Source organism: Salvelinus fontinalis, chromosome 7 (genome assembly GCF_029448725.1).
Source record: "Salvelinus fontinalis isolate EN_2023a chromosome 7, ASM2944872v1, whole genome shotgun sequence".
Classification (NCBI taxonomy): Eukaryota; Metazoa; Chordata; class Actinopteri; order Salmoniformes; family Salmonidae; genus Salvelinus; species Salvelinus fontinalis.
Genome location: NC_074671.1, coordinates 30,486,878 through 30,510,039, shown reverse-complemented (window position 1 = coordinate 30,510,039; position 23,162 = coordinate 30,486,878). Strand labels below are relative to the sequence as shown.

The 23,162-nt window shown below is 42.1% G+C and overlaps 2 protein-coding genes and 1 pseudogene across 4 annotated transcripts; 1 reads left to right on the top strand and 2 right to left on the bottom strand.

Annotated features, from left to right (window-relative positions):
- The first annotated feature begins 68 nt into the window (after positions 1-68).
- LOC129859381 (FAST kinase domain-containing protein 3, mitochondrial-like) lies at positions 69-4,493 on the top strand. Of its 3 annotated transcripts, none has more exons than XM_055929098.1 (7): positions 69-589; positions 1,464-2,956; positions 3,085-3,170; positions 3,294-3,468; positions 3,579-3,648; positions 3,753-3,867; positions 4,025-4,493. In XM_055929098.1, the coding sequence occupies exons 2-7, from the start codon at positions 1,498-1,500 to the stop codon at positions 4,121-4,123; spliced, it is 2,004 nt and encodes a 667-aa protein (XP_055785073.1). In that variant the 5' UTR covers positions 69-589; positions 1,464-1,497; the 3' UTR covers positions 4,124-4,493. The 3 variants fall into 3 exon arrangements, with proteins under 3 accessions (XP_055785073.1, XP_055785074.1, XP_055785076.1); XM_055929099.1 differs by having other exon boundaries at positions 538-636; XM_055929101.1 differs by lacking the exon at positions 69-589 and adding an exon at positions 658-801.
- On the bottom strand, positions 4,406-9,953 carry LOC129859382 (charged multivesicular body protein 5). The gene is made up of 8 exons (XM_055929102.1): positions 9,790-9,953; positions 7,083-7,187; positions 6,137-6,183; positions 5,867-5,960; positions 5,706-5,777; positions 5,434-5,542; positions 5,103-5,218; positions 4,406-4,907 (listed from the first exon to the last, which is right to left on the bottom strand). The coding sequence occupies exons 1-8, from the start codon at positions 9,856-9,858 to the stop codon at positions 4,857-4,859; spliced, it is 663 nt and encodes a 220-aa protein (XP_055785077.1). The 5' UTR covers positions 9,859-9,953; the 3' UTR covers positions 4,406-4,856.
- Positions 9,954-16,402: 6,449 nt separating this feature from the next.
- LOC129859378 (tripartite motif-containing protein 16-like) lies at positions 16,403-22,667 on the bottom strand (annotated as a pseudogene).
- Positions 22,668-23,162: the final 495 nt, after the last annotated feature.

The window sequence follows — 23,162 nt, the reverse complement described above, 5'->3', positions numbered from 1 at the left end:
ATTCTGCGGTCTTCCTGTTTAACACTGAGGCTGTTATGTCATGTCCCCACATTACTCATTCCACCTAGTTTGTGTGGCTGTGCATGTCAAAGACGTCACCAGCTAATGTGAAAGGATTTGTTTTAAATGCCTAGATACTGTTCAAATCAATGGGGGGAAATATATATACAGTAATATCAATACAAAAACTGCAATAAACCACGTTAATTCAGAGTAGTATGACCTCAACCTGATTTTTGCCTCTGAAGATAATGTAGGTCAAATCATCATGGGGGGGTCCACCCTTGAATGCACAGTTCAGTTAAACTTTTTCAGTGTACTTATCCCCATCGATACTTTTAGTCAATCAAGGATATGGAGGATTTGCTGAATAATTTGAAATATCACCACACTCGGTACAGTATTAGTTTGGTAACATTTGACATGAAATGGTTTACAGCGCGTCCTAGTGGCTTCGTAAAACAGATTTACCCACTCTATTGGTTTACAATGGGGCCAATCACGAATGAGCACCTTCGTTACGGAACCACGCTTTGCCGGTGGGTGGATTTTACTTTTTGTTTTGTCAGTGCGTCCTGTTCCACGAAAGGTAAACTGTACCTAGTACTCTTCTTGCGAACTGTTTAGTTTAATAAAGTAAGGAAATTCATAATTTCATTGCCTCGGTTGTAGGACATTGTCATGTTTACTAGCTATCTATTGTATTGCCCATAATATGACAAACTTCCGCTTTGCAGCTAGCTAGCTAAATTGTTCACTAGAACGAATACAGCCTTTGTCAGATTTGACTTTTCGTAGCAGGTTAGTATAATTAACGTATCAGGTTAGGATAATTGTTAAGGTTATGAAAATGTTTGGGGTTATAGTTTGCTAAAATGCAAAACAGTATAAACCTTTTACGTTAAGTTGACAATCTGTATACCTTCTAGCCATGACGGCTAGCTAACACAAGGGCAAAATGACATGTTGTGCTCTCCGGTGGGTTGCACTGCATTAGTTCGCAAAATGCTGACATTTGAATGGATTTGCTTAATGTATGGCTAGGTCGTGGTATGCGTAGTTAGCATATGCTGCGTGCAGTTGCTGGTTTGATAACCACCAGCAAGCCAAGGTTACTTAATAATATTTGTATATATATTTTTTTAAACTTTATTTAAGTCAGTTACGAACAAATTCATATTTTCAATGACGGTCTGGGTTAACTGCCTTGTTCAGGGGGAAAACGACAGATTTTTACCTTGTCAGCTCTAGGATTCGATCTTGCAACCTTTCGGTTAACGTTGCGAGTCCAACGCTCTAACCACTAGGCTACCTGCCGCTCCACAATTAGCAAGCTAACATCAAAATGAGTGGGACATTCCATGGAAACCATCTTGCTATCCATCTTACTGCGGTGATTATTGTCAACTTAGTTACCAGAATTTTGTAGGCTTAGCTAACCATCTGCTCCTATGCTCATACAGGCTGGAACTGCCTACTGAGTCCTGGAACAGAGCCATGGCTTTAAAGGTGATCCAGAGGCTTCAACTGCTCAGGCAGACAGGGGCACACCTCTGTCCTCCAGGCGAGCTGAGTCACACCAGACTCCTGAGTGTTCCGATAGGGGAGCCCATGTGTGTGGCGTGTCTATGGACCTCAGCGGACCGCTGTATCCAGAGGCAGGGCTGTCGGAAACTCAGTCAGCCAGACTGTGGAAGGATGAGTTTGTCCACCATTACCAAGGACCCTTTCTACACCACTGGGTCAGTCAGCCTCCACAAAGACTCAGTCCCCAGGTTCCGTCTGAGTCAGCTGCACCGGCCGACTGATGCAGAGGAGAAGGCCTTCCATGACCGCCTGGTTAGCTGCTCTTCCTCCAGACAGGTGCTGAGACTCCTTCGCACGGTGGAGATTATGTCTGACACCATGGCAGCGGCAGCCCTGCACCGCGTGGCTGACATAGAGCAGGATGGCACCTCCCTGAAGGACCCCAAAGTGTTGGAAGAGGACACTCTCAGGGCCCTGTGCTGCCAGCTGGAGCAGGACTCTGGGCGTCTGACGGAGGCCGGGCTGGTGTCTGCCCTGCTGGCCTGCACCCGCCTCTATGTGGACCCCTGGAGCACGCTGGTGGTTCGGCTGGTGTCAGAGAGCCAGGAGCGGCTGGACAGGGGTCAGATGAGCGTGGGCCAGCTGTGCACCCTGGGCCAGGCCCTGCTGGCCCTGGAGGGCCCGGGCTGTGGGATGCTGGAGCAGCTGATGGTGCAGGTACAGAGGCAGGGGCCTGGTCAGTGGAGTCTGGTAGAACTCACTGCAGTATACAGACTGCTGCAGGCTGGAGTAGGGGAGGAGGGCCGCTACCAGGACCTCCTAAATGCTATGCACGCCTACACTGTGTCAGTCACCTCACGTATGGACCCCCCTGCTATCAGCAGTGTGCTTAGTGCTTTGGTGGTCCTGAACCAGACCCAGGCCATGCCCCTGGTCATTAGCCTGTGTAAGCAGGCGGTCAGGCACATACCCCACTTCAGAGACGAGGAGCTGGGTCTAGTGCTCGGGGCGCTCATGCACTTCGGCCACAGCGACCACTTCTTGGTGGAGGCCATGGAGAGGCACGTGCCCAAGATGACGTTCACGTCTCACCCAGAGACAGTGACCAAGGTGATGCAGTATTTTGGGCGTCGGAACATCCTGTCACTGCCAGTGTTTGACGCGGTGGCAGAGAGCTTTGTGTACCGGGCAGACGAATACAGCACCAGCCAAGTGGCCAGGCAGATCATGCCGTTCGGGAAGCTGGGCTACCTGCCGCCCAACGCCGGAGAGGTGTTCCGGAAGGTGGAGGCCATCCTGCACGCACGCTTCTCTCACTTCCAGCCCCGGACACTCCTCAACCTGCTGCACTCCTGCATCCTGGTAGAGCGGTTCCCTGTCAACTTTGTGTCCAAGGTCTTCAACCGCTACTTCCTCCAGCAACTACAAGGTAATGCAGCTTTAGTAAATTAGCCCACGCTTATTTTACTACTCTCCATACTTATATCGGCACAGTTTATTTGGTTAATCAATTGCACGGCCTTTGATTAATACATTTTAAATTAATTTGTGTTCCAGAGCAAGGCTCAGGGGTTGACCGGATTGTTCTGGCACAACTGACCCAACTCTACATGACTGTGAAGCTTGAATGCCCTTTCTATGAGGTAGGCTAACAAGTTAGTACAAATCAATGTTCATTCTATGATAGCATTGCAACTTCAACTGCAGTGTTGACATCTTAGCACACTATCCTCTGATTCACCCTTAACACCCTGTTTTAACCCCAGGGTCCAAGGCTCCTTCCTAAGTACCGTGTCAAGTCTTTTCTAACTCCTGGTCGGTCTCTGGAGACGCCGGTTGACGGACACCTCTACAACTATGTGAAAACTGGTCTGGTGGATCTACTAGGGGCCCGCAACTACTTCGCTTCCAGAGTCCTCACTCCATACTGCTACACACTAGGTAACGTACAGACACAACACAGCTAACCTTTAATTCAGAGCTTCAGACATCCATATACTGAAAATGAAAGGTGCAAAGACAAATCCGGCCTCTGTTTCTTGTCATTTCAGATGTGGAAATAAAGCTTGATGAGGAAGGATATGTATTGCCTGCCAGTCAAATCGATGATATCTACAAGAGGTATAAACAATAGACATTTTAAACCATGAAATTCATAAACATAGGTGATAAAATTGTTGTACTATAGCGATTTTATTCATGCCCATTCACTCGTGTACTTGCAGGATAGCAGTTTGCATTGACGGCCACAAGAGGTTCACTGTGAACACAAGACAGCTGCTAGGGAAAGAGGCCATCAAGCAGCGGCACCTGAGGCTTCTGGGATACGAAGTTGTTCAGGTCAGAAATTCACTCTGCAACCTTTGTGTTCTGTTTTCCATCTGCTGTAAATTCTGATTTCAGCCCCTCTGCTAGTGTTCTTTCAAGAGCATATCTGTATTCAGGTGGATCTTCTGTTTTTGCTCTATTTGTTACTAATAGTCTTTTGTTTTTTCAGATTCCTTACTATGAATTTGAAAAGCTTTGGAACAAGACTGAGGTTGTTGAATACCTTCACAAGAAGATCTTCCCCCTCAGCTATAGGCTCAGTTGGTGATGACTGGCTCAAACAAGGCCTTTGTTGCTGTGGTTGTCATAAAACTATACAGTTTGGGCACTGTGTTTTTGTAAGGATCTGTATCAGGGCTCTCCAAACCTGATCCTGGAGAGCTACCTTCCTGTGTAGGTTTTCACTTCAACCCCAGTTGAAACTTACCTGATTCAGCGAAAACCTAGAGGACAGTAGTTCTCCAGGAACAGGGTTGGAGAGCCCTCGTCTAAATGCTACATTGTCCAACATTTGTACACGAAGAGAAAGCATATCGTTCAACTACATGAATACTTTCAGAAATGTATTTATTGCTTTTGAGCGATTGTAATTCTACACGCTATTAGTGTTCTATTGTATAATTAAATGACTGATTTAGTCCTGTCTCCCTCCTTTGTTAAAAAAAAAAAATATGCCTGATCTATAACTAATCCACCATTGGCATCATTTTAAATATATTATTTATATTTATTGGTAGTTGGCAACACAGTGCTAGAGTAGAAGTTAGAACAACCAAATACCAAGAAACACCTTGGAGAAAAAAACATTTGTTCATACGATCAAGAATTAATAGCATAGCTGATGCATCACCATTGATGTCAATGATTCTCTTCAAAAGGCAGGTTGAGTCTTGTTTACCACCACGTAATAATGCATCAGTTGGATTTACATTGTAAAAAGGCTATGATACATTAAAAAAAAAAAGTTGGGAGTATTGCCATTGGTTCCTGCCTGCTGTCCATTATGTGGCAGGGATCTGTGGTAGGCCAAATTCATCCACCAGAACTCCATCCTGAAAAACATATGCACAATAAATTACATTTTATTAGGAAACATCTAAATGAGTGCATAGATGTGTCTTCAATGCAATTTCCTAAAAAACAAACAACCCTTTGAACAAGGCAGCTGTACTGGTAAGTTATGTTTGCCAGTGATCCACTACCAAACATGGTAAACGTGAATACAGTGGTCAGAGAGAGATGTGTACCCGGTTTGTTGCCCTGTCACTGGGTATTCCCTCTGGGATGGAGGGGGCGGTGCTGGCCTCATCCAGGTAGGAGCTGTCATCATCTAGCAGCAGCTCATCTCCCAGGGCATCCAGCTCTGGGAACACACACAGCCATTGATGCAAGGACTGTATTGACTGCTGTTGTATCACTGGGCTGAAGTGAACAGAACTTCTCTGTAGTGTGGGAAATGCCAACTATTGATATACGGCAGTGTTTTAATATAGACCTAGTCTGTACTGGAGCAAAACCAACTGTTGTAACACAATAGTGTATTGTCTTGTGGCTGTGTCACACTCTCACAGTACTGACCTGCTTCCAGGTCATCGTCATCGATCTCTGGCGTCCCGTAGCTTCTGCTCATCGCCTCTTGCACCTCGTTGGCGTCCTCCATCATGTCCTCCAGCTGATCCTGGAGATCCTGCATCAGGAATACAAAGAGCTCTTTACCCAAACGTATGTCATTCTCATTGCCCAATGGGCCATCCTCACTGAAACCCCACATTCACTTAACCTGGGTGAACACAGGCCAGATCAGATAACTTGAATATATTGCGTAGCCAAATAGAAGACAAACGGCTTACCTCAATCTGATCGATCTTCACATTCTTGTATGCCGCCTTCATCTCTTTGGCTCCAATTTTCATGGCATCCACCTATAATGCAATGTCAGACATGTTTACCAAGAGAACTATGACAACTACAGTAAATTGTAAGTGCTACAGTCATTACTGATCCACCTTACTGTTGTTTTTGTGTCTTTGAGAGTTTGTATTGTGTAGTTGGCCTGTTCCATGTTGAAGGACTGCTGTGTGAGGTTATCTCTCTGGCCCTCATACCTGAAAAACATCACAATTCAAATGATAACCTCTATTAAATTAAGACGTTATGATGTACTCGTATGACTATGGTTTACAGCTCATTATTGTGGTTCATCATTGTGCTACTGTGACGTTGGTCCTGACTGATTTGAGGTGTTTCATGCATTGGCAGACTGCTTTCATAAATGACTCACATTCTCTTCTGCTTCAGCACTCTCATTGCCTTCTGCTTGACCATGTTCTGATGAAAACATAACCAGGAAACACAATTTACACAACATCAGGCATAAATACTGCTATACTGTATGTCTGGCCACGTGGATGGACAGACATACATTTATAATCTTCCAATCAAACCCTAACAACAAGTGGAACTGTAGAGGGAGGATGCAGACGCCCCCCCCCACAGTGACAAACTGTTGTTTTATTCAAGGGTCCGATACAGAAGGCATACATTTCCTACGCACTACACAGGTGAGAAAAGTGTAAAATAGGTACCAGTAGTCCCCTAATAGTGGAACTGTGATGACAACTGTCCCGTTGTCGGAAACCGTGCGCCAGGCTCCATGTTTAACCTGCTACATACGGTCTGCGTTCCATTTTGATTAAAATAGTCTACATGTCCCAAATTATTGTTAGCTTAATATGATCAGCTAGTTCTAGCGATCCTCATGAACAACGACACGAACGTGACAGAGGAAAGAAAGGTCAACTAACGATGTAATGGAATGATGCAAAATGTAAGGAAACTGACATTACAGTTATATATGTATGCGGGTATAACTGACGGTGGCTACCGATGGTGGCTAATATTTAACACGATACAAATTGTAAACACTCAAATTAGTATGATTACATCATTCGTTTTGCACATTCGTAAAATACTGTGCGTTTTTCAAATTCGTAACATATAATATGAATTGTATTTTGTAACATATCGTACGAAATGGGTGATGAAAATCCACAAATTAATACATGCCATACGAAATGTAACACATCATACTAAATAGCATTTCTCGGATTTACGTAAATAATAATAATACGAAATGCTCTGAGACCAGGTTGGTATAATAAGCGACTGACTGGTAAACATATCTACTATCCCAGTCTGCTTCACTCAGTGCAGGCCTTCACTCTTACCTTTGAAGGACCGTCTCTCATCTTCTTCATCTGATCCTTGTACTTGACCAGTTCAACATCTAGTCTGGCAATCTTCTTGTCAATAGACTCCGCTCGTGAGTCAACCTTAAGAAGAGAGAACGAGTAAGCCAGGCAGACTCTTTTCATAACTCATAGGTGCTTTTAGCAACGCGGGTGTATTTGCATACAATAGCGTTGCTTTCAATTGTATTGGGTTGCACGAAAAAACTCAGTGCGAAGCCAGAAGTTAAATACAATAACATTTCCACTTACTGTTCCGGTGGGCAGGACTGTTGGTCATTACGACAGGGGGAATTTGAGACAATATATCTAAAGGATCTTATTATTAAACAGACTTTGCAAACGTGGGTCTGTGTAGGAAAAAGATTAAAAAGGATCCTTGGGATGTCCCAACTCTGACGTCACCCCATTGAAGTGGACATTTTAAAATGGGTTTTGTTGGGTTAGATAAGGGTTTGGGGTAGGGACGGCCCAAGGAACCCAGATAACAATAAACCAGGGTTTCCCAAACTGTCCTCGGGACCCCAAGGGGTGCACGTTTTGGTTTTTGCCTTAGCACTACACAGCTGATTCAAATAATCATCAAGCTTTGATCATTTGAATCAGCTGTTTAGTGTTAGTGCAAAAACCAAAACGTGCACCCCTTGTGGTCCCGAGAACAGGGTTTGGGAAATGCTGCACTAACCTGTTGTAGACTCACTTCCTCTCTGCTTACCTCATGTCAAAATAAAAAAAAGTCCCCCAAAAGTGATTTATTTTTTGTCCACATTTGGCTTGTGCAGGACTTTTATTTTGACATGAGGTAAGCAGAGACCCAAATTTAGAAAGTCTGTTTAATAATACTATCCCTTAGATATTTTGTCAATTTTACCCCCATCATAATGAACGCACAGTAAGTTGAAATGGAATTGTATTTACTTCTGGCTTCCCACTGACTATTTTTGTGCAACGCAATACAATTGAAAGCAACGTTATTGTATGTTAATATACCCCCGTTGCCAAAAGCACTTACAGTGCCTTCGGAAACTATTCAGACCCCTTTTCCACATTTTGTTACATTACAGCCTTATTCTAAAATGGATTAAATGAAGAAAATCCTTAGCAATCTACACACACACACAATACCCCATAATGAAGAAGTAAAAACATTATTCTTTTTTAACTTTTGCAAATGTATTAAAAATAAAAACAGAAATATCTTATTTACATAAATATTCAGACCCTTTGCTATGAGACTCAAAATTGCGCTCAGGTGCATCCTGTTTCCATTGATCATCCTTGAGATGTTTCTACAACTTGATTGGAGTCCACCTGTGGTAAATTCAATTGATTGGACATGATTTGGAAAGGCATACAACTGTCTATACAAAGGTCCCACAGTTGACAGGGCATGTCAGAGCAAAAACCAAGCTATGAGGTCGAAGGAATTGTCTGTTGAGACAGGATTGTGTCGAGGCACAGATCTGGGGAAGGGTTCCAAAACATTTCTGCAGCATTGAAGGTTCAAGAACACAGTGGTCGGCATCATTCTTAAAATTGAAGTTGGAACCACCAAGACTCTTCCTAGAGCTGGCCGCCCGGCCAAACTGAGCAATCGGGAGAGAAGCAATCAGGGAGGTGACCAAGAACCCGATGGTCATTGACAGAACTCCTCGGTGGAGATGGGAGAAACTTCCAGAAGGACAACCATCTCTGCAGCACTCCACTGGACCGGCCTTTATGGTAGATTGGCCAGACTGAAGCCACTCCTCAGTAAAAGGCACATGACAGCCTGCTGGAGTTTGCCAAAAGGCTCCTAAAGAGAAACAAGATTCTCTGGTCTGATGAAACCAAGATTGAACTCTTTGGCCTGAATGCCAAGCGTCACGTCTGTAGGAAACCTGGCACCATCCCTACGGTGAACCATGGTGGTGGTGGCGGTATTATGCTGTGGGGATGTTATTCAGAGGCAGGGGGGACGATTTAATTCATTTTAGAATAAGGCTGTAACATAACAAAATGTTAAAAGTCAAGGGGTCTGAAAACATTCCGAATGTGCTGTACCTCAACTGTTTTGTTTGAGTCTGAAGTCATTGTAATAACATTTTGTGGTATCAAAGTTATTAAAATACATGTATGAGTTATTATAATAATTATCATACCTTCTATTTTTACCTTCAATGGCACTAGCTAAATAGCTTTGTTCAAACCTGTAAAACTGGTTGGTTGGAAAAACACCTTTTAGCCAGTGGTTCCCAACCTTTTTTCGGTGACTCTACCACCAAATGAATTTGGCTCTGCCCGGAGTACCACTGAAGAACCCCTGAAGTACCCCCTCATGTGCATTTGACCAATAAGCCTTTGGTCACATGAGTCTTAAGTACCCCTGGTTGGGAATCATTGTTTTAGCCTACAGTGGAAAACCAACATCACCTTACTGTACTTTTGTCAACTGGCCATCTAGATAATTAGGCAAGTTAGCTTAATAACTACGACAATGCTAATCAAACTAACTTACAACACCACGCTGAAAATTACGTAGCTAAACAGTATTCTATAAGCTATAGGTATCAAATGGGCTGTTATGCAGGACAACTCTCCCATTATTTCTAGAACAATCAGATGTCAGCTAGCTAGCCAGCATTCAAAGTTCTTTTGTTTGTTTGTCAAAGACACTGCTCTGATTAAGTTATTTCCATATACTTACACTTCCTATGCAGTCCGTTAGATTTGGTGGTGGTCCCTTCGGTTTTCCTCGACCAAAAATACGGTTCATTTTGAAATAAATAACCAATAACTCAAAACAACAAAGAATCTATCTGGCCGTCAAAAAAATAAGGCAAACCCGGAAGCAACATTGAGCTGACGTCACATGATTTACTTCGACAAAAATCTTCCACCGCCCTAAAGCAGGAATGTGGTGCTAAATATAATTTTATTTAGTTACATTCTCAAGTCATGTCGTTTATAACATAAACACTTAAAGACGAACATATAGAAATATATTTTATTTTGGTGGTTTACTGAGAGGCAAGAGGTCAATCAAGAAATGTGTAACCTTTGTATTTATTTTTGCCATATCACCATCTGCTGGATGGTTGATTGAGTAGTACATGTGCAGCATAAAATAGACTAGGCCTGCTAAATATATGTTAGGAAATTTAACAAATTAAATGTAAGGATAAATAGATGAATAACAATAAAACATGTTGAAATTAACAAACAAAAAGTTGTTTTTAATTGAGAGAAGATATCAATACAGTAGTTGTTATTCAGTATAAGCTACATCACGTTACCGGATGAAATTGCTGTACAATAGGATCTTGTTGCCATCTAATGCACATTCAAATGTCATAAATCAACACTGCAGAGCTCTCCCTGTCCTCTGCCGTGCCCTGATTGTAATTACTGCTGAAGATATCTAGTTATGTGCATGTACACGCTGGCCCATCTACTGTTGCTAGCACCAACTCTGACTTTTGCTCTGATATCTGCTTCACTGATTTCTGCTCTCGTAAAAGCCTGGGTTTTCTGCACCTTAACACAAGAAGCTTATTACCTAAAATGGATCAATTGAAAGTGTGGGTTCACAGCTCGAATCCAGGCGTGTTGGTCATTACTGAGACGTGGTTAAGAAAGAGTGTTTTGAACACTGATGTTAACCTTTCTGGTTATAACCTTTTTTGGAAAGACAGATCTTCCGAAGGTGGTGGAGTTGCAATCTTTACCAAGGAACACCGTCAGTGCTCGGTTGTCTCCACCAAGTCTGTTCCCAAACAATTTAATTTGCTGGTTTTAAGCATTGAACTTTCAAATAGCTCTTTGTTGGCTGTTGCTAAGTGTTATCATCAACCATCAGCACCGGCCTGTACCCTAAATGCCCTAAGCTCTCTCCTGGCCCCTTACACTAAGTCTGAATTTGTCCTGTTAGGTGACATAAACTGGGACATGCATATATTACCTGACCAAGTCCTAAAGCAATGGAACTCCCTAAATCTTTCTCAGATTATTACCAATCCTACAAGGTTTGACTCCAAACACCCAGAAAAGTCTACTCTCCTTGATGTTATCCTCACAAATAATCCTAATAGGTATCAGTCTGGTGTTTTCTGTAATGACCTTAGTGATCACTGTTTTACAGCCTGTGTTCCTAATAGCTGCTCAGCGAAACGACCTGTCCTGATTTGTCATTGGCGCTTGCTAAAAACTTTAATGAGAAAGCCTTCCTTCATGACCTGGCCTCTGTAAATTGGTATAGAATCACCTTGATCCCCTCTGTCGAATACTCTCTGACTTTCTTTTTTGATATTTTCAGTGGTTTTGTTAACAAACATCGGCCCATAAATAACATTTGAATTAAAAACAGGTTCTGCCCCTGGTTCGACCGTGATCTGGCAAAGTTACTCCACCTCAAGAATTCCATTTGGCGAAAGGCTGACTGGCTCACGTTCAGGTAAATGAGAAATAAGTGCACTCAGGCTATCTGGAAGGCCAACGTTTGTTACTTTAAGGAGCAGTTCTTTCTCTGTGGGTCTAACCCCAAGAAGTTCTGGAAAATGGTTAAATACCTGAAGAATAAACCCTTCTTCTCATAGCTGCCCATGTCCCTTAATGTTGATTATGTGGTTGTTAATGACAAGGGGCACATGGCAGAGCTCTTAAATCACCACTTCAGGATTCCTATTTGACTCAGCCATGCCTCCTTGCCTGTCCAACATTTCATAATCTCCCTCTTTTCCCCCTGCCCTGCTACAAAGTTTCTCCCTGCAGGCGGTCACTGAGTCTGAGGTGCTAAAGGACCTCCTTAAACTTGACCCCCAAAAAACATCTGGGTCAGATGGTTTAGACCCTTTCTTCTTTAAGGTTGCTGCCCCTATCATCAGCAAGCATATCTCTGACCTTTTTAACCTATATCTCCTCTCTTGAGAGGTTCCCATTGCTTGAAAGGCAGCCACGATGTATCCTTTATTTGAAGGAGGAGATCAAGCTCCTCCTAATGTCTGGTGTATAGACCAATTTCTATTTTGCCCTGTTTATCAAGTGTTGGAAAAACTTAGCGATAATCAACTGACTGACTATCTTGAGGTCTATACTATTCTCTCTGGTATGCCATCTGGTTTCCGCTCAGGTTATGGATGTGTGACTGCAACTTTAAAGGTCCTAAATGATGTCACCATTGCCCTTGATTCTAAGCAATGTTGTGCTGCTAGTTTTATTGACTCGGCCAGTAGACAGTAGACCCTTCCATTCTTGTGGGAAGGCTAAGGAGTATTGGTGTCTCTGAGGGGTCTTTAGCCTGGTTTGCCAGCTACCTCTCTCAAAGAGTGCAGTGTATAAAGTCAGAATATCTGTTGTCTCAGCCACTGCCTGTCACCAAAGGAGTACACCAATGCTCGATCCTAGGCCCCATACATCAACAACATAGCTCAGGCAGTAGGAAGCTCTCTCATCCATTTATATTCAGATCATACAGTCTTATACTCAGCTGGCCCCTCACCGAATTTTGTGTTAAACGCTCTACAACAAAGCTTTCTTAGTGTCCAACAAGCTTTCTCTACCCTTGACCTTGTTCTGAACACCTCCAAAACAAAGGTAATGTGGTTTGGTAAGAAGAATGCCCCTCTCCTCACCGGTGGGATTACTACCTCTGAGGGTTTAGAGCTAGAGGTAGTCACATCACACAAGTACTTGGGAGTAGGCTAAGGTTTACAGAGATATCATTTATAGATATAAGGGTGCAGTCGAGCGACTAGACGCTCTTTACCATTCGACCATCAGATTTGCCACCAATGCTCCTTATAGGACACATCACTGCACACTACACTCCTCTGTAAACTGGTCATCTCTGTGTACCCGTCACAAGAACCACTGGTTGATGCTTATTTATAAAACCCTCTTAGGCCTCACTCCCCCCTATCTGAGATACCTACTGCAGCCCTCATCTTCCACATACAACACCTGTTCTTCCAGTCACATTCTGTTAAAGGTCCTCAAAGCACACATATCCCTGGGTTGCTCCTCTTTTCAGTTCGCTGCAGCTAGCGACTGGAACGAGCTGCAACAAACACTCAAACTGGACAGTTTTATCTCCATCTCTTCATTCACAGACTCAATCATGGACACTCTTACTGACAATTGTGTCTGCTTCGCGTGATGTATTGTTGTCTCTATCTTTTTGCTCTTTGTGCTGTTGTCTGTGCCCAATAATGTCTGTACCATGATTTGTGCTGCTACCATGTTGTGCTGCTGCCAAGTTATGTTGCTACCATGCTGTGTTGTCATGTGTTGCTGCCATTCTATGTTGTCTTAGGTCTCTCTTTATGTATTGGTGTGGTGTATCTCTTGTCAGGATGTGTTTTGTCCGAATCTTTTATTGATTTTTTTATTTTTACAGTTTTTGACCCCAAAACCCCAAAACACACACAACACGCAAAACATTACACATCTCTTGCAAAACCAAACACTTCATTCAAAACCATTTTAACTCTTCTCAAAATTGTGTTTTTGCATCAAACTCTACACACAAACCATCAAATGATTAGCTCTTATACACGCCAACTACACACGGATGTGACACATGTAAAACACTAGTATCTTGTGTCTTTTGCATGTTCAGTGTGCATTGGAGTCCACGGAAGTTTGTCATAGCACTCACACGTACATGTATGTGCACAAATATATACAGTATGTATGCATATTCAGTATATATTTACACTATAAACAGAAATGCAAGAGGGGAAAAATGTGATGTAGATCTTTCTCAAAACATTGTATTTTCATCCAGATTTCGGGATGAAGAGTAACAGACAAAATACAGTAGAATATAAACAAATAGGCTTGTCCCACCCCTCGTCCTTGTCCTCTTCATCCTCCTTGTCCTCATCCCCCTCTCATTCTTCTTCCTCTAACTCTCTCTCCAAAATTGGCCTCCATTGTTGTCCAAACCAAGAAAGCCAACCTGAAGCCTATTTGCAGTGCTCAAGGTCTGATTTCTAAGTGAAGAAAATAGGTATAAGTGTTTTCACACGTCGGTAAATGAGTGTGATATTTGGAATAGCAGTGTTTCCCAAATGAAACACAAGACCTGTTAGTTTTGAATGATGTGAGAGAGAGAGAAATTGACACAATGTTTTTGTGATCAAATGTTTTTTTATTAATGTCAGAACACATGAATACTGATATGGAGTATAGTATAATATGGAGTAAGTATAATATGGAGTAAGTATAATTGACAAAATGTATACAGTTGAATTTGGAAGTTTACATACACCTTAACCAAATACGTTCAATCCTAGTAAAAAAATCCCTTTATTTTAAGAATGTGAAATGTCAGAATAATAGTAGAAAGAATGATTTATTTCAGCTTTTACACTCCCAGTGGTCACATTCCCAGTGGTTCAGAAGTTGACATACACTCAATGAATATTTGGTAGCATTGCCTTTAAATTGTTTAACTTGGGTCAAACACTTCGGGTTGCCTTCCACAAGCTTCCCACAATAAGTTGGGTGAATTTTGGCCCATTCCTCCGGAGTCAGGTTTGTAGGCCTCCTTGCTCGCACATGCCTTTTCAGTTCTGCCCACACATTTTCTATAGGATTGAGGTCAGGGCTTTGTGATGGCCACTCCAATACCTTGACTTTGTTGTCCTTAAGCCATTTTGCCACAACTTTGGAAGTATGCTTGGGGTCATTGTCCATTTTGAAGACTCATTTGCAACCAAGATTTAACTTCCTGGCTGATGTCTTGAGATGTTGCCTCAATATATACACAAAATTTTCCTACCTCATGATGCCATCTATTTTGTGAAGTGCACCAGTCCCTCCTGCAGCAACATGATGCTGCCACCCCCGTGCTTCACGGTTGGGATGGGGTTCTTCGGCTTGCAAGCCTCCCCCTTTTGCTTCCAAACATAACGATGGTCATTATGGACAAACAGTTCTATTTTCTCCAAAAAGTACAATCTTTGTCCCCATGTGCAGTTGCAAACCATAGTCAGGCTTTTTTAAGGTGGTTTTGGAGCAGTGGCTTCTTCCTTGCTGAGAGCCTTTCAGGTTATGTAGATATAGGACTCTTTTTACTGTGGATATGGATACTTTTGTACCTGTTTCCTCCAGCATCTTCACAAGGTTCTTTGTTGTGGTTCTGGGATTGATTTGCACTTTTCACACCAAGTACGTTCATCTCTAGGAGACAGAACGGGTCTCCTTCCTGAGCGGTATGATGGCTGCATGGTCCCATGGTGTTTATACTTGCATGCTATTGTTTGTACAGATGAACGTGGTACCTTCAGGCTTTGGAAATTGCTCCCAAGGATGAACCAGACTTGTGGAGGTCTACAATTTTCTTTCTGAGGTCTCGGCTGATTTCTTTTGATTTTCCCATGATGTCAAGCAAAGAAGCACTGCGTTTGAAGGTAGGCTGTAAAGTACATCCACAGGTGCACCTCCAATTGACTCCAATTATGTCAGTTAGCCTATCAGAAGCTTCTAAAGCTATGACATAATTTTCTGGAATTGTCTAAGCTGTTTAAAGGCACAGTCAACTTAGTGTATGTAAACTTCTGACCCACTGGAATTGTGATATGGTGAGTTGTGAAATAATCTGTCTGTAATTTTTTTTTGAAAAACTACTTGTGTCATGCACAAAGTAGATGTCCTAACCGACTTTCAAAAACTATAGTTTGTTAACAAGAAATTTGTGGAGTGGTTGAAAAACACGTTTTAATGACTCCAACCTCCAACCATTACTATTTGAATATCAGTTTTCTGGAGTCTCCATTGAAAATGAGAAAGTGAAAGAAAAATTGTTGAAAGTGAAAGATTAACTGCTATTTTGAGCAATTTCAAAGGTTAATTCAATGTCCACATGCAAATAACCCTTGATACGATACGTCTGTAGTAGTAAAGGGAGACGTTTATTGAGAGAGAAATATGATTAAATGCTCGGCCCAGTCAATGAGATGTAGTTACGTTTTTTTCCAATATGTTTGCGCATTAGTCATTGCCTGAACCATCACATTCTGTTTCAAATAGTACAGCTATGGAAACAGAACAGGACAAATGCCAAGTCTTGCTAAGTTGATGTTGTTTGGCTGTTTGTATAAATTGCAGTAGTTGGTCCTCCTCAGTTAACTTACAAATTCAAACATTCAAACGAGTGAATCTAAAGTGAAGTAATCTAGCTTGCTTATATTTTACTTAATGATTGAGGAATGAAATTAAATGGAGTAAAAATTCACCAAGAGTGTCAGTGTAGACACAGCTAAATATAATCTTTATTTACTAATTTAGTTCATAGCATAAACACTCAAAAACAAACATATTGAAATACTGTTTATTGTTGGTGGTTTGCTGAGTGGCAAGAGGTAAATCAAGAAATATATAACATTGTATTGTTTGCTACAGTATATCACCATCTGCTGGACAGTTGATTGAGGAGTAAATCTGCAGCATCAGAGTATATACATTACAGAGGCCTAAATACATTTTAGAAAACTAAACAGATTCACATTCAAGGATCAATAGGCAAATAATAATACAACTTATTGAAATTAACAAACAAACTTTCTTTTAATAAAAAGACAATACAGCAGTTGTTTTTTAGTTTAGACTTCATCAAAGTGAGAATACATCAATATGGATGTGATTAAAACCTAGACTAAATTAAAGATTAAATCAATCAAAATAATTGCACATACCAAACTAAAAGAGCATTAACCGTCATTCTAATATGGGGAACTCTACAGTTTACACAGCTCAGCAGAATTATTTTTGAACCCAACCCATATCCCAGGATAGAGGGGTTTAGTGAACGTGGTTTCGACTGTGTGGAGGAGGGTCATTGTGTCAGAGACGCTGTGGAAGGACAGAATACCTGCCTTGTGATCCAGGTACACTCCTACTCTGGAGGACTGAGGGCCTGACACTTTAGTCTCAAAATTATTGTGTCTGAAACTATAACCATTACCAGAGCACTCTAAACCCCAAGACTTGTCATTGTATCCGAATCTGGAATCAATAACCATCCGTATTCTACTTATGTCTTTATATGAGACTGCTGTAACAGTCCCGTGATGACACTCCACCTCCCAGTAACAGCGTCCAGACAGACCCTCTCTACAAAGGACCTGCCACCAATCAGTGAATCTGTCCGGATGGTCAGGATTTGGATCGTTAATAACATCAACAACTGTCACCTTTCTGTTTACCTCAGACAGAGAGAGGGATTTCTGTGCTGTGTTTGGGTCCAGTGTGAGCTGACAGGAATCTGGGAGAAGAGCAGAGCAGAGACCAATGAGAGGAGTTAGAACAGTAAGTTAAGGCACATACTGTACTGTATCTACCCTGTCTTTGATTACAGCAGAGCAGAGATCAATGTGAGCAGTATCTACTATTGATATATCACAAGGTTTGTGAGTAATGTCAGAAAAAAAGAGAAGAAACTCACATTGTAAGAAGTGTTCTCTAATCTTGGGCTCTGGAGGCAGTAAGATATCCACTGAATTTACTACAGAATCAGACATTCACAGAGAGAGAGAATATTATCAGCATACCATATTGCACATGTATAAAGTGGTGACTAGAGGACCTCTGATTGGTCTAAACTAGGTCTTCTTACACTATGTATTGTGTAGGTTTATTTTCAACTCACCTGTGGTGGAGATCTTTGTCCATTCTCCTTTAAGGACATCTTCTAGTTTCTCTCTGACATCAGAAACAGCCTTATTCACACCTCCAAAGTACTGAGGATGGATAACGACGCTGGGTAAGTCTGAAGAGACACTGGGACTGGAGAGAGACTGATAACTCTGGAGAGAGACAGAGATAAAGAGAATGTGAGAGAGAGACAGAGAGAGAGTAGATAATTGACAATGTTTTTGTGATCAAATATTTTTTATTAATGTCAGGTAACGTGAATATTGATATGGAGAATAGAGTATAATTGACTAAATGTACAGTTTCCCAAGTACATTTCTGTATCACCTGTAACAAGGAAGTTTAGTTACCTGGAGAAAATGGATGTGATCCTGGGTGAGAGAGCTGCTCCAGCTCAGCGTTTCTCGTCCTCAGCTCAGCTATCTCCTGCTCCAGTTGCTCCAGGAGTCCATCAGCTTGACTCACTTGAGCCTTCTCCTGGGCTCTGATCAGCTCCTTCACCTCAGAGCACCTTCTCTCAATGGAGTGGATCAGCTCAGTAAATATCCTATCACTGTCCTCCACTGCTGCCTGTGCAGAGTGATGTTCAGACACAAAGAGAGAAGAGAAGGCGCCATGTTTAAGTCAAAATTTTCCCCCCCAAAACGTTTTATTGCCGAGGAATAAGGTTCTACATAGAACCCTTTTAATCTGAATAAGCTATTTCACCGACGGTATCAGTCTAGGCACCCCACCGAAACCCAGAAACATGAACCCAGAAACATTACAAGTAGAATAAAACAACAATCAAAATCAAACGTACAACGAACTAATGGCAAAGAACAGGGATTCACAATTACCCACAAACCAACCCTCCAGCAAAATGTAAAACCTAGAAGATAAAGGTGTCCTAGGTAGAACCCTTCATAGAGGCCCACATAAAAAAAATTACAGTGACTGTACAAAACATTAAGAACACCTTCCTAATATTGAGTTGCACTTGTGTATATTAACCAGTCTTATCTATGATCGTACGCTATCCATGAGTTTTTTGTATGCTATTTTAATATATGCGAATACACTCAGTGTATATTACCTCAGTTACCTCAAGTACCTTGTAACTACCCACTATTCAAAGTGCTCTGACCCTCCCTAGGAGAGGGGGTGACCTCGATAATTTATTGTTAAAACGAGAGGCTACCTGGCTCTTTAATTTAAAGACCCTTGCTCCCTTCGGTCTCAACGTAGACTTTGATCTGAAGCCATTCTTGTGATTGTGATTTTGCTATTGTAAATGTTTGTAGTCTTATCTATGATCGTACGCTATCCATTTGTTTTTTGTATGCTATTTTAATATATGCGAATTAACCAATGATATCAGGCTACACCCGGCCATGATTACAGACACCTGTGTGTGTGTTTTGACACTATATAAACGAGTCATCTCACATAAACGAGTCACCTGTTTGTCATTATACCCTGATGAAGACAGCTTGTCTGTCAAAATGTTGGACATTACATTTTTGCATCTGAGCTCCTAGAGTATGCGGCTCTCCTTTATTTTTCAAGTGTTCCACTCCGCTAGCCAGCACCTCGCTTAAATAGGTGTGCGTTTCGTTTGCCTCTGTATAACAGAGTCGGTCATTGAAAATGTCAGTGAAGACACTTGCCAGTTGGTCAGCGCATGCTCAGAGTACACGTCCTGGTAATCTGTCTTGTGAATGATGACCTGTTTAAAGGTCTTACTCACATCGGCTACGGAGAGCGTGATCACACAGTCATCCGGAACAGCTGATGCTCTCATGCATGCTCAGTGTTGCTTTTCTCGAAGCGAGCATAGAAGTTATTCAGCTTGTCTGGTAGGCTCGTGTCACTGGGCAGCTCTCGGCTGTGCTTCCCTTTGTAGTCTGTAATAGTTTGCAAGCCCTGCCACATCCGACGAGCGTCGGAGCTGGTGTAGCTTGATTCAATCTTAGTCCTGTATTAACGCTTTGCCTGTTTGATGTTTCGTCCGATGGCATAGCGGGATTTCTTCTAAACTTCCGGGTTAGAGCCCCGCTTATTGAAAGAGGCAGCTCTACCCTTTAGCTCAGTGTGGATGTTGCCTGTAATCCATGGCTTCTGGTTGGGGTAGGTACGTACAGTCACTGTGGGTACGAAGTCATCGATGCACTTATTGATAAAGACTGACTGATGTGGTGTACTCCTCAATGCCATTCGAAGAATCCCGGAACATATTCCAGTCTTTGCTAGCAAAACAGTCCTGTAGTTTTGCAACTGCTCACTTTTTTTTATATAATCTAGTCACTGGTGCTTCCTGCTTTAATTTTTGCCTGTAGGCAGGAATCAGGATAGAATTATGGTCAGATTTGCCAAACGGAGGGTGAGCTTTGGATGCATCTCTGTGTGTGGAGTAAAGGTGGTCCAGGTTTGTTTCCCCTCTGGTTGTACATTTAACATGCTGAAAGACATTTGGAAAACAGGATTTACGTTTTCCTGCATTAAAGTCCCAGGCTACAAGGAGCGCTGCCTCTTGGTGAGCGTTTTTTTGTTTTCTTATCGCGGAATACAGCTCATTCAATGCTGTCTTAGTGCCAGCCTCTGACTGTGGTGGTATGTAAACAGCTACGTAAAATACAGAGGAAAACTCTCTAGGTAGGTAGTGTGGTCTACAGTTTATCATGAGATACTCTACCTCAGGTGAGCAATAGCTCGAGACTTCCTGAGATATCATGCACCAGCTGTTATTTACAAATGTACATAGTCCGCCGCTCCTTGTCTTAGCAGACGCCGCTGTTCTATCCTGCCGGTGCAGCGTATAACCAGCCTGTATGTTGATAGTGTCGTTGTTCAGCCACGTCTCCGTGAAGCATAAGATATTACAGTTTTGGATGTCCCGTTGGTAGTTTAATTTCCCACATAGGTCATCTATTTTATTGTCCAATGATTGCACGTTTGCTAGCAGAATGGAAGGAAGTGGGGGATTATTCGATCGCCCACGAATTCTCAGAAGGCAGCCCGTTCTCCGGCCACTTTTTCTCCGCCTCCTCTTCACGCAAATCACAGGGATCTGAGCCTGTTCCCGAGAAAGCAGTATATCGTTCGCGTCGGCCTCGTCAGACTCGTTGAAGGAAAAAAAGGATTCTGCCAGTCCGTGGCGAGTAATCGCAGTCCTGATGTCCAGAAGTTCCTTTCGGTCATAAGAGACGGTAGCGGCAACATTATGTACAAAATAAGTACAAAAATAAGTTCCAAACAATGCAAAAAACACCAAAAAAACCAACACAATCGGTTGGGGGCACGTAAAACGTCTGCCATCTTCTCCGGCACCATCTTATATATTTGAATGTGGTAATCCAATCTGACCTTTAATCAGGATTAAAAGCAGTTTTTGCATTTTTCTAATCTCAAAGGTAGTGATTAGGATTGTTTTGATGCCGATTTTTTTTTGATTATCTCAATCCCACTGGAAACGGTGGATTCAGGATGGATTTAAAAAGGTAAATACATTTCAATGTAACTAACTAAAAACTCTCTCACATCTGAAAAATAAAGGTTCATTAAACTGATCGCATAATAGGTATGTGGTCAGTTGTTAAATGTCTCTCTTTAATCTAGGTACCTTTATTAATGTAGTTAAATCATCTCTGTTTGCCTATGACAGTGTAGTAGTACCATAACCAGTCCAGGAAACTGGCCCAAAAAACAGGTAGAGATCTGATCATGATTTCAAAATATAAATAATAGCACTACGGAATCCAGATTACTTTTATTTTTTTAAACTGGTCCCTGGTCAATAATATTTACCTTGAGAGACTCCACAGCCTGTTGGAGCTCCTTCAGCTCCTTCTCTCTCTCCTGGATTCTCTGCTGGAGATTCTGCTGACTCATCCCCAGCTGACTCTATGGAGAAACACTGTTCATTGAGCTATCAAGATTTATTGGTCCAGTAGTGCAATAGTATAGAATTATGATAAAGGGCCCATAGTGGGTAGTAATTACATTTTAATAGAAGTCCCTTTGCAAAGTTACATATCTATGATGTTAGTTTAATTATTGTGTATTTTACAGTACTCACATCATAGTTTAAACTGAATTTTGGACTCAAAAGAAAATGAGGGTGTGTGACTACAGCAAAATGGTGATACATTTAGAGAATCATGTAACTAATTATATATGTTTATCTCATATTCAAACAGCTCTTCTACTGTATATTTCATTATTTGTTTATCCGTCACCAACAAGTTATTCTGGTCTAACCTGTTTCTCGGTCCTCTCCGCTGCAGCTGACACTGTATCATGGCCTTTATGATCATCCACCATACACAGATAACAGATACAATTCTGATCGGTACGACAGTAAATCTTCAGCAGTTCGTCATGACGGGAGCAGATGTTCTCCTGTAGCTGTGTGGAGGCTTTGACCAGCTTGTGCTTCTTTAGTGCAGGGACACTATAGTGAGGCTGGAGGTGAGTCTTGCAGGAAGACACCAGACACACCAGACAGGACATGAGAGCTTTCTGCTTTCTGGTCCCAGTGCAGAAATCACATGCCACATCTCCAGGTCCAGCATAGCACAGATCAGGGGGAGCAGCCTGAAGTCCTGTCTTCTTCAGTTTCTCCACCACCTCAGCCAACATGTTATTTTTTCTCAGAGCAGGCCTTGGAGTGAAGGTCTGTCTGCACTGAGGACAGCTGTAGATCCCCTTCAGATCATCCTGATCCCAGCAGCCCTCAATACATCTCCTACAGTAACTGTGTCCACAGGGAATAGTGACTGGCTCCTTCAGTAGATCCAGACAGACGGAACAACAGAACTGGTCCTGGTCCAGCAGAATTCCTTGCTGAGCCATTTGGACGGTTGTTGTTCACTTTCACACAGACAAACGACACCGAGATTCAGATAAGTTTTGTTTTCCCAGAAGAGAGTTTGTGGGAGGGACTTCCTGGTTCTGCCAGGAGGTGGGGTTAGTTAGAAGGAGGGAGATAGAGGAATGTAGTCCGACGCAAAAATGAATATCCTGTTGCCTTGGCTGGTTTACAGGTCTTAGCTGCTTTGTGACATATACTTCTGCAGCATGTTCCTATACCTTTTCAAAAATACTGCAGATTGTAGAAAGTCAAGATTAGCTGCTATTTTGAGCAATTTGAAAGGATAATTCAATGTCCACATGCAAATAACCCTTGATGTGATACATCTGTAGTAGTAAAGGGGAGAAGTTTATTGAGAGAGAAATATGATTAAATGCTCGGCTCAGTCAATGAGATGTAGTTAAGTTTTTTTCCAGTATCTTTGTGCAGTGGTCACAGCCTGACCCATCACATTCTGTTTGGAAACAGAACAGGACAAATGCCAGGTCTTGCTAAGTTTGTTGTTTGGTTGTTTGTAGAATTTGCAGTCGTTGGTCCTCCTCAGTTAACTTACAATTTCAAACATTCAAAAG